This window comes from Lynx canadensis, chromosome A2 (genome assembly GCF_007474595.2).
Source record: "Lynx canadensis isolate LIC74 chromosome A2, mLynCan4.pri.v2, whole genome shotgun sequence".
Taxonomy (NCBI): domain Eukaryota; kingdom Metazoa; phylum Chordata; class Mammalia; order Carnivora; family Felidae; genus Lynx; species Lynx canadensis.
The window spans coordinates 118,542,670-118,552,880 of NC_044304.2; the positions used below are offsets into that span (position 1 = coordinate 118,542,670).

At 59.4% G+C, this 10,211-nt stretch overlaps 1 protein-coding gene across 1 annotated transcript; it reads left to right on the forward strand.

Moving 5' to 3' along the window:
• Positions 1-5,075: 5,075 nt before the first annotated feature.
• EVX1 (even-skipped homeobox 1) lies at positions 5,076-8,489 on the forward strand. The gene is made up of 3 exons (XM_030295152.1): positions 5,076-5,502; positions 7,092-7,339; positions 7,950-8,489. The coding sequence occupies exons 1-3, from the start codon at positions 5,076-5,078 to the stop codon at positions 8,487-8,489; spliced, it is 1,215 nt and encodes a 404-aa protein (XP_030151012.1).
• Positions 8,490-10,211: the final 1,722 nt, after the last annotated feature.

Genomic DNA, 10,211 nt, shown 5'->3' on the forward strand with positions numbered 1-10,211 from the left:
GAGGGCAGGTGGGCAACCTCTCTGAGGGGCCCCTGGACCCACCTAGATCCTAGAAGGGGCAGGAGGTTTGTGGAGGATGGCCTCATGGACAGTTAAGACACTGTTGGGTGTTGAGGCATCCCTGCCGGCCAGGGAGGGACAGAGCCTTGGAAGGAGAATTGGTCTAGTGCCTGGCCATTTGAGTCAAGACCGCTGGTTACCCGATCACTGTGGGAGAAAAGGAACTGTGGCCTGTTGAGGGCTTTTAAAGGAGTGTTGTGTAGATTAAGTGAGAAATGGGCTTGTAATGCAAGCAAATGTCTGAAGAGTAATGGTGAAGGAAAAACACATACCATCCCTGCTAGGGTAGAGGAAGGAAGGGTGTGTCTGGGCTTTGGTTGCTTGGATGTTGGGGAACTGCTCCTCCATGGAAAAATGAACCCTTCCAGTTGGTGCCTTGAGGCAGAAGCAAGCCTTGAGCTTGAGGAAGTCCTCAAGTACTCCAGTACTGCCCTGGGTCCTCTGGCTCTGGGATGGGCAAGTCGTGGGCTGCTCAGGCACTTGTCTGAAGCTCAGGGTGGGAAAAGCCACTGGGCTTGGGCCTATAGGATCCTGGGGCTGACAGGTGCAAGAGGCGCTGTAGGTCTGGCTGGCACCAAGGATCTAAGGAGCAGGAAGTGTCAGGGTCAGAAAGCATCCAGTTTCCTGTCCCAGGCTCCTGGCTCTTGGCTCTGGGAGGCACGGAGAGAAGGGGAGCGTATCCGAACCAGAATTCCAGAAGCTGCAGGTTCTCCCTGCAGGAGAGACTGTTCTGTGGTGCCCACTGCAGGTGAGTGTGTCAGGGCCTCCCTCTATGGGGTGGGTGGGCAAGGGTTTGGGGGAAGTAGAGGAGGCGTGATCTGCTGGCACAGGGAGAACGTCTCTGGGCGTCTGAGATCCAGCAGACCTTGCTCCTGGCGGGGGGCACCGGACGGCGGTGCTTCTGGGTTTGGCGTTCCCAGATGGGCGTTGGCAGCTGCCAGGGACAAGACAGGGACCAACCTCAGAAGTCTCCTCACCCCTATGATCCCAGCCTCGGAGACCCAGCCGCGCGAAAACTTCGATGTGCACGCCCGCGACACGGGCCTGGAGGACGTACAAGGGCCCAAGATCAATATCCACGACAGCCGGGCAACGCTTATTGTTTAAAAGGAAGCTCCCTTTGTTCTTGCGTTTTACCAAAGTGAGAAGCACAAACAATTTTTTTCCTGATCAAAATTGTGCTGGCACCGAAGCAGCCAAACCAGTTCCCGGAAACCTGCGCCCCTGCCTTTCAGCCGGGACGTGTACTCGCCTCTGGGAGTCCCCGCACCTGGCTGGAGAAGGTACCCAGGGCCGCAGATCATCGCACCCAAGCAGGGTCCAAAGGCCACTGAGGCATTTCCCCACCCCCTGCCGCCGCTCTCCGGAGCGGGGTTTTCTTGGGAAGCGTAGCGGCTCCAGCGGATCAACGCGTCTGGTGGCCCAAGCTCGGCTTCCGATTCCATTTAACACGAGCCGCGCATCTTATCTCCGCGTCGCCTCCCCGGGGTTCCCACCCACCCCCCGGCCCAGCCCAGCCCGGGCGGAAGCGGAGCCTCAAGCTTTTGAAGTCCCGAGAATTTCAATCGGAGAGGAGGCGGCGGGACCTAAACCCGTCGCCCCAGCGGGGGAGGGGACAGCAGGCCAACGGGGGTGGGGGGAGGGGGTCGTCCCTGCCGAAGGGAGAGAGGGAGCAGTAGGGGCCGAAAACGGACCCCACTTAGGTTGCTATCACCCCCTCTCTGCGTTTATGGGGTTTCCCAGGCCTCTGCGGCCGCGGACTTGACTCCCTCTGCGAATTTACCTTGCTTCTTGGGCAGTGTCGTCGGGAACAACCTTCCTGATACAGTAATAACCACACTATTAAAATAACCCTTCCCCACCCTAAAAAAAAAAAAAAAAAAAGACTAAACAGAAATAGTGTTCTTATTCAGTCCCCTCGTGTTTTCTTCCTCTAGTGAAAATTCCAACCTCTCTTCATATGATGTTGATGAAAGGATGCTTTTGGAAGAAGCGACATTTGGTTAACATTTTTTTTTTTGCTCCCCCCCCCCCCCGCGCCCGACGGCGCAATAGGCCCCTTGAGACCGGGGACGGAGGGGGTGGGTTGAGGTGGGGAATTGATCCTTTGAAAGGGTGGAGGCAGAGGTCCAGAGAGGGATGGGGCAGAGGGGGCGTTCCAGAAGCTTCAGATCCGAAACCCGGTGGAGGCATGCCCCCCATCCGGGAGAGGCTGAGCCCTGGCTGGAGCCTCCTTCCTCCCTGGGACGGCGGGGGAAGCCCCGCTTGGGTGGGCCGGACCCAGGAAGGAGACGCAAGGGGTACCTCTTGATCTTTCAATCCTACTCGGCTTTCATCTCGCAGGAAAAACCCAGAGGAAAAGAGGATCAAACGCAGAGCACTCCCATTGAATGCAAAGCTGGGGGCGGGGCGGGGAGACTGGAGTCCCTCAGAGGACTTGGCCCCAAGGAGGTGAGCGCAGCGGGAGAGGCTGTGAGAAGGCGGCAGGCTCACAGGGGGGGCAGAGGGTGGGCGAGACCCAGGCCCGGGGTTGGAAGGGCCCAACGGAGGCAGCTCGAACACAGGCGCCGCGGGCTCGACTTTGACAGGAAGGAGAGAGCAAGCCAGGTACTCCCTCAGGCTATGGCTGCTGGCTGGGCAGGGCAGGGCACACGACAGAATCCGAAGACAACTCTGCAACGCGGCAAAAGGCTCTAGGATTTGATCCCCACTCCCAGTCGCTCCTCTCACCTTTAGAATATTCCCTGGGAGTTTTAATCTAGCAGTGCTCAGCAGATGGTTGCTTCAGGAGTCCCAGGGAGTGGAGATGTTTAGGCCAACATTACCTTACCTTTCGGATCCCCCTACCTTCTCCCCCCCCCCCCCCCGCCCCCAACCCCAGCTGAGGTAAATGAGCATCTTCTTACTGAACAGGGGAAGTAGAAAGCAGGAGTGAGGAGGGAACTTTGTCTTGCTTGAATGCTTTGCTGTCTCCACCACCTCCACAAACCCACAGAGAGAAAGACAGAGGCAGGGGAAAGAGGGAGAAGAGTTGAGAAAGAGAATATGGAGGAAAGCAAAATAGGAAGACAAAAAAAAAATAAAAGATAGTGATAACACTTTTCTTTAGAATCTCAGAAACTGGAGCTTTGTCTTGGGACACTGAGAAGAAGTGGGGGGAGGGGGGCGTAGAGGGGCAGCCCTAGCTGCTTAGAACCAGAAGCTCTGAGAAAGGAGAAGGGGCAGAGAAAGGAGAGTTGGAGGGATAGGACAGTGGAGAAGAGGGCTGCCTCCTGCCCTTGGCAAAGTGGGGAGAGCCCTTGCCCACCTGCCTGGCCCCAACACACTTGCTCAGAGCTGGCAAGGGTGTCAGTTTCCTAATGGGTTCCAGTGTACCTTCCCTGGAAGCAGACCTGAGAGAGGGTGCCTGTGGCTGCTTCCAAAGACAGCAAGTGCTACAAACTACCCCCAACCTTGCCTTGGAGGTTCCCCTTTGCCCTCAAAGATTATGAGCACCCCTAGTCACTTGATATTTCAGGGCATTTTCAGTGACTTCTCTTTCTTCTATCCCCAGTGCCACTGAAGCCTGTAGACAGGACCTGGGGGAGGACCCCGGGAGTCCAAGCTCTGTGAACCCCAATGTCATGTGCTGGGGTACTCTCAACCCCTCCCCTGCCCCCCAGTCTCTAGATGAGAACAGCACTTTCTCCCAGCTGGGAGCCTCCGTTGCTGCCGCTGTAGGGGCCGCACTTCTTAGTGTCTCCTCACTCGCAAAACCTGTTTCCAGAGGAATTCGTTGACTCTGAACGAATACCTTAAAATATGGGCAAGAAAAGAAAAAAAAAAGGCCACTCTTAGAACCTCTCCCCACCCTACATACCTGAAGCGCAGGCGAGGCCCGAGCAAATGGGAAAACGATTTCTTCTATGAATAGCCACCTGGAGGTCAAGCCGAGCTGTGGAAAGCTTAAGGCCACCTAGATGGGGAAGGGGAGTTAAAAAAAAAAAAAAAATCAGCAAGCATGTGGAGTCAGCAGCCAAAGCAGGACCTTAAAGAAAAAGCATTAGCGCATTTATCTCCTACCCCTTGGGGAAGAAAAATAGCAAAGTTCTCTTTTGGTTTCCAGGAGGAAGGAGACATCTGGGGGTAGGGGGGTGGGAGGAGGAAGAGAGAGGAAAGGATACCCCGGGCTCAAACTCTCCAGACAACCGGTGGGAGGAGGGAATATGTTTTTCGGTAGCTTGTAAAAAGACTTTGGAGCCCCTGCGAGGTTAGCCCGCCAGCACAGGCAGTTGTAAGGACGAGAGAAGCGAGGCTTGTGAGCCGGCCTTCACACTTTTAAAATGCAGTTATGGATTCTCTCATCAAATGTTAGATCAAGGCACCAAGTTAAGAAAACAAAAGCCAAAACAACAATAAAACACACACACACACACACACACACAAAACAGAAGCTTATTCAATTACCGAGTCCCGCAGCTCCTGCGGAACTCGCGGCGCGCCTTAAGCTTTCTTTTTCTTTCTGCAGAATTCCATTTGCATCCCCTCTGCTTGGGTGTCTCCCTCTCTCAGTGTGTGTATCTCTCTGTTTTCACACTCTCCTCCCCATTCGAGCCAGGCCCACACCTGGCGCATCACTGCCGAGCCATTAGCTGCGGGTCTCCTTTCATCTTCGCTGTGGCAGACGTTTCTATTTATCCACTTGCGCTCGCCGAGTGGCGTCACCAGCGGTACTGTAATGACGATTGCAGCAGGAGGATGACAGCTTAGAAAGAAGAGGGCAATGGGGCTTCCTCCCAGAGGCGGTGCGGCACAGAGGAGCGCTCGCATCACAAGGTGACCCCAGCTCCCCACCGCCGCCGCCGCCGTCACCGTCGACATCGCGCTCCGGCCGCTCCGCGCCCGCCCGGTCGCCTGGCCTCTCTTTCTGCCTCCCGAAGCCAAGATCTGTCGGACCGCTGGGGACCCAGGGAGACGGGGGCTAGGAGCTCACTTGGGGCTTACTCCCTCCCCCACCCCCTCCGGCGAGCCCCGGGATGGAGAGCCGAAAGGACATGGTTATGTTTCTGGATGCGGGTCAGCTTGGTACTCTGGTTGGCAAGAGAGTTTCCAATTTGTCGGAAGCCGTGGGCAGCCCGCTGCCCGAGCCGCCCGAGAAGATGGTGCCCCGTGGTTGCCTGAGCCCGCGGGCCGGTCCTCCGGCCGCCCGGGAGCGCGGCGGGGCAGGCCTGGAGGAGGAGCCGGTCGACGGACTAGCAGGCAGCGCTCCCGGGCCGGGCGCCGAGTCGCGGGCAGCCGGGGCTGCGGTGCTTGGCCCCGGACCTCCGGCCCCCTCCGCCGACAGCCTCTCGGGCCAGGGGCAACCTAGCAGCTCGGACACCGAGTCGGATTTCTATGAAGAAATCGAGGTGAGCTGCACCCCGGACTGCGCCACGGCGAACGCCGAGTACCAGCACAGCAAAGGTAGCCATCGCGCCCCCTTCTCTTCCCGGGCCTCCCACCGCGCCCACCTTCCACTTCAGCTCCAGAGGGGAGGAAGACACTCCTTTCCCCCAGGGCAGGGTGGCTGGGGGGACCCACCTGAGCAGCTCTCCCCAGCTATCTGCGCCCTGGCTGGGGTCTCCTTCTGTGCTCTGGCATTGGCGGGACTGAGGGTGACAGCTGTGCTTTTCGGGAGGAGGGAGACGCAAGCCCTGGGCTTGAGGGGGGTTCAAAGCGCACCCCAACCCCCCAGAGTTTTGTGGTACTGCTTCAACTGCTTGGGGAAGACACCTTCCCCCCGGCGTGGGCGAGATCAAACGCGGGTCGGGGCAGTTTGTGGCCGGCGGGGTGTAAGGCGCATCCAGGCACGGAAGCCCAGAGTCCATAAAGGACCGTAAAAACGCGGCCGACTCGGGCTGCCTGGGTGCCGCGGCCCTCCGACCAGTTTGCACGTCGGTCAGAGGTCCAAATTACCTTGTCACTTCCCGGGCTCGGTGGCGCCAGGTCGGAAATGGTCCCAATGATCTAATTGCCTTTGGTCTCCGGTTGCATTTGAAAAGGCAGAGCTCTGGCCCTCCCCCATTCCCCTTTCCTTCCCAGTCCCACTTCTCCACCCAAAGGAAAAAGGAGCTGCGGGGGGCAGGAGCCCCACCCTTCCTCGGGTTAGACCCAAAAGGAGGGGTGCTGTCCTGCTGCTTTAACTGGAGAACCCCTCCCTGACGAGGGGCTAGTTTGTGGGGGAGGTGGCCAAGAAGGGAGTCTCCCAAAGAGGGGTGGAAAGCTAGTAGGAGGGAGAGCCCAGCAGCAGACTCCTCCACCGAGCTGTGGGGGGAGATGGGAAGACCATGGCAGGGCAGAAAACCACCCCCTGGCCTTGGCAGCCAACACCTGGTTGAACACCCACGTCCATTCATTACCATCTTATCCATTCAACCCAGACTCCCTAACCACAGCATGCCCTCAGAACAAGCCAAGGGCCGCTCAAATCTATGAAGGCGATAGGATATTCACGCACACACTCCTATGCACATGCAGCCTAGTATACATTCCCGCACCTACACCGGCAGCCTGGCACACACAAAAGCAAGGAAACTCAGTTTGTGCACCGCATCCTGCAAGGCACGAAGACCCCAGAGCTCACAACACTCTAGTACCAAAGGTGCATCTCAACTTGCCCGGCAGATATGCACATCCTTGCCCACTCCTGCCAACGGGGGGCACAAAGCTCAGAGGGTCTGCTTCCAGTCTGTGCCCCAAGCAAGGCAAGGGGCCAGGGTGGTTGCGGCTTCTGTACCCAGCAGGCCTCAAGACTGAGGTCTCCCAGACAGCAGCCCGGCCAGGCCTAAGGGCTGCTTTGCAATCGTCTGGATGGTGAGCCACCCCCCCCCCGCCCCCCACCTCTCTTCCCTGTTCTCAAAGTCCCCCAGGCCCCAGCAGAGGCAGAAACTGAGGCTGTGTCCCCTTCTCCCCCACCTTTCATATATGCCCTGGGCCTACAGCCCCACATCAGCAGCGTTTTGTGTGTCTGTTGTGTGTTCTGTGTGTGCATGTGCTCTGGGCTCCCTATGCAGGGCCCAGCTCAGAGGCACCGGCCAGCAGTCCCAACAGCGGCAGCGAGGCCCCCAAGAGCAACAGCAGCGGCAGCTCGCAGGGCACCCTGGCCTGCAGCGCCAGTGACCAGATGCGTCGATACCGTACCGCCTTCACCCGGGAGCAGATTGCCCGGCTGGAGAAGGAATTCTACAGGGAGAACTATGTATCCAGGCCGCGGAGATGCGAGCTGGCCGCCGCCCTAAACCTGCCGGAAACCACCATCAAGGTATGCGCCCCGAGACCGGGGAGAAGGAGTGCGCCCACTCAGCAGGAAGTAAATACCAACTGTCCACTCCCTAAGTCCTGGGCCAAGAATCACAGCCTGGGGTCTCCCTGCCCACGTGGCAGCTAGGCCGGGGGTGTCGAGGCCTGATGCGGGCGCCAGGTGTGTGCACTTTCACCTTCTCGACAGACCCTAGGCGGGACCTGCTGGCTTGCGGTAGACTCTCTGCCTTTTCTAGCCAAACAAACAGCGGGGATGGGGTGCCTTTGCCCCGAGGGAGAGCGGCTGGACGGGGCGGTGTTTCTGGGGAAGCCCTGCCTGCGACCTCAGACCAGCAGAGTCCTTAGTCCACCGGGCTACTTGTGCGTCCACACCGGGCTGGCCCTCCAGGGAGCCCTGGCAGAGGGAAGGAGGGACAGATCCTGAAGCCACTCCCCGAACCTCTCCACGGGGGATTCCAGCGCCAGGTGGTGGCGGCGGGCTCTGCCCCCGCCCAGAGGGTCTCTGCCAGCGCCACCGGCATCGTCCCCTGCCGCGGGGGCAGGACTCCTGGGGCTCCGTGCGCCCGGGCCGGCGCCCCTGCAGCCGCCGAACCTGCCCCTCTCCTCCCCAGGTGTGGTTCCAGAACCGGCGCATGAAGGACAAGCGGCAGCGGCTGGCCATGACGTGGCCGCACCCGGCCGACCCCGCCTTCTACACGTACATGATGAGCCACGCGGCGGCCGCGGGCGGCCTGCCCTACCCCTTCCCGTCGCACCTGCCCCTGCCCTACTACTCGCCCGTGGGCCTGGGCGCCGCGTCCGCCGCGTCCGCCGCCGCCTCGCCCTTCAGCGGCCCGCTGCGCCCGCTCGACACCTTCCGCGTGCTGTCGCAGCCCTACCCGCGGCCCGAACTGCTGTGCGCCTTCCGCCACCCGCCGCTCTACCCCGGCCCGGCGCACGGACTGGGCGCGGCGGCCGGCGGGCCCTGCTCCTGCCTCGCCTGCCACAGCGGCCCCGCCAACGGGCTGGCGCCCCGCGCCGCCGCCGCTTCGGACTTCACCTGTGCCTCCACCTCCCGCTCGGACTCCTTCCTCACCTTCGCGCCCTCCGTGCTCAGCAAGGCCTCCTCCGTCGCGCTGGACCAGAGAGAAGAGGTGCCCCTCACCAGATAAGGGGCTGCCCGCGGGCCGCCGGCTCCAGGACGCCCGTGGGCTCCCCCCCCCCGCCCCCCGCGTGGGGACTCAGCCAGCGCCCCTCCCTGCCCCCAGGGCACCGAGGGGGAACGAAGCGGGCCGAAAAGGACCAGAGGGACTCGGCCTCCAGGATCGGGACGCCTGGGGAGCGGCAGTGGCTGGCGCGTTTGGGGATCAGGAGTGGGGATGGGGAGGCAGAGGCCGAGAGACCTTCCTCTGGGGCGGCCCCTCAGCCATTTTTCACCGGACCCCGTGCCCCGGACGGGGGTTGAGGCGATGGCTCCAAAGCCAAACAAATTTAGTAGCAGCGGCCACCGATATCCAGCCCCTCAGTCCCTCCTCACACCCCCACCTCACACCCTTGCCTCACCCGGGACCCCCCTTCCCCCAAAGGCCAAGCGCAAGCACTGGAAACTGCTGTCTCTCCCAACAAAATGCTGTGTATGCAGGGCAGGTAGAGATTAATCTTTGCCAGCTTTTCCAAGGCACGGCAAGGGGCTTGTGGATGGCGATGCACCAGCCGCCTAGGGGAGAGAGTGGGAGGGGTGATTTACTACCACGGAAGATCCTGGCCCTCCCATGGAACCTAGGGGCTCTCTTGCCTTCCTGGAGCCTCAGTTACACATTTTCTCGTTCTGGCATCTCCCAACACCTGATCTCGTGTCTCTCTCCTAGCTTCCTGCTATCTCTCAACTTGCAGCTCCATCATCTCTCCTCCTACCTCCGTCCTACCCCCCACTTTTTGTTTATTTAGCATTGGCAGAGACGTTGCGGAGGCCTCAGGGCCTCTTGGCAGCTTCTACCAAGTCTCTCTTCTCCCCGGGCCCAATACACACCCTGATTAGCAAGTGATATGTGTGAGGAGGGTTTTTGAATGCTGAATGTATAATAATGATCACCGTGCCACGGAGCCCAGAGTTGAGCTGTTAACAAGGCGCCCAGGGAAGAGCTTAGGGAGCAGGGACCTCGTCTCCTTCCCTCACTAAGTATCTGCCAGCAAATTAGAGGCTATTTCAAGCCCTTGCCTGTTCACCTTCCCTTCACCAAGAGCTTTCTGGCTCTTCCCGGTACAGTTGGCATTTTACATCCTTCTTCCTCTCCTTTTCCTCCCAAGCTGCCACTGAGGCTTGGCTTTCAGACACTAGCAGAAGCCTTCCGCCCCTTCTGGGGACCTTGCCCTTCCCCTTCACCAGGTTTTGTTTGGGGGCTGCGCCCACACTCTCACTCTCACCCTCATTCCTGCAGCCAGTTTTTGAGGGCTAGGAGAACGTGTACCCTCAATAACAAGCTTCACCCTGACGGAGGGAGTGGTTCTTCCAGTAGGGAATGAATTCGGTTTGGTTTTCCTTCGAAGCCTGAAGAATCTGCTGTTGCAATTTGTTAACCATACTGCAATAAAAGCTGGACATAATTCTCACTTTAACATTTTAATGTTTGGGGCAGCAGGCAGTGCAGTGACTTTTTGAATTGCTAGGTCGGCCACCAGAAGCTTAGGTATAGAAGGAACCAAGACGTGCACCTGCAGACAGTCTCCCAAACTTCCGCTGGCCCTGGCAGAGACAGGACACCGCATAGATGTGGAGAAGACAGGCTCTGACTGCCCCGAGGTGCATGTTTTCTTAATTCCCTGCACACTGGGGGCCTTCCATGCTGAACTGGCCCACCTGGGGCTCACCCCTGCGATGGTTTCTTCTCCGGTTG

Bases quoted from the DNA above. Each gene is read 5' to 3' on its own strand.
- EVX1 (XM_030295152.1), top strand. From the start codon at position 5,076: ATGGAGAGCCGAAAGGACATGGTTATGTTTCTGGATGCGGGTCAGCTT. The intron at 5,503-7,091 runs GTAGCCATCGCG...CTCCCTATGCAG, and splicing joins CGAGTACCAGCACAGCAAAG to GGCCCAGCTCAGAGGCACCG. The intron at 7,340-7,949 runs GTATGCGCCCCG...TCTCCTCCCCAG, and splicing joins TGCCGGAAACCACCATCAAG to GTGTGGTTCCAGAACCGGCG.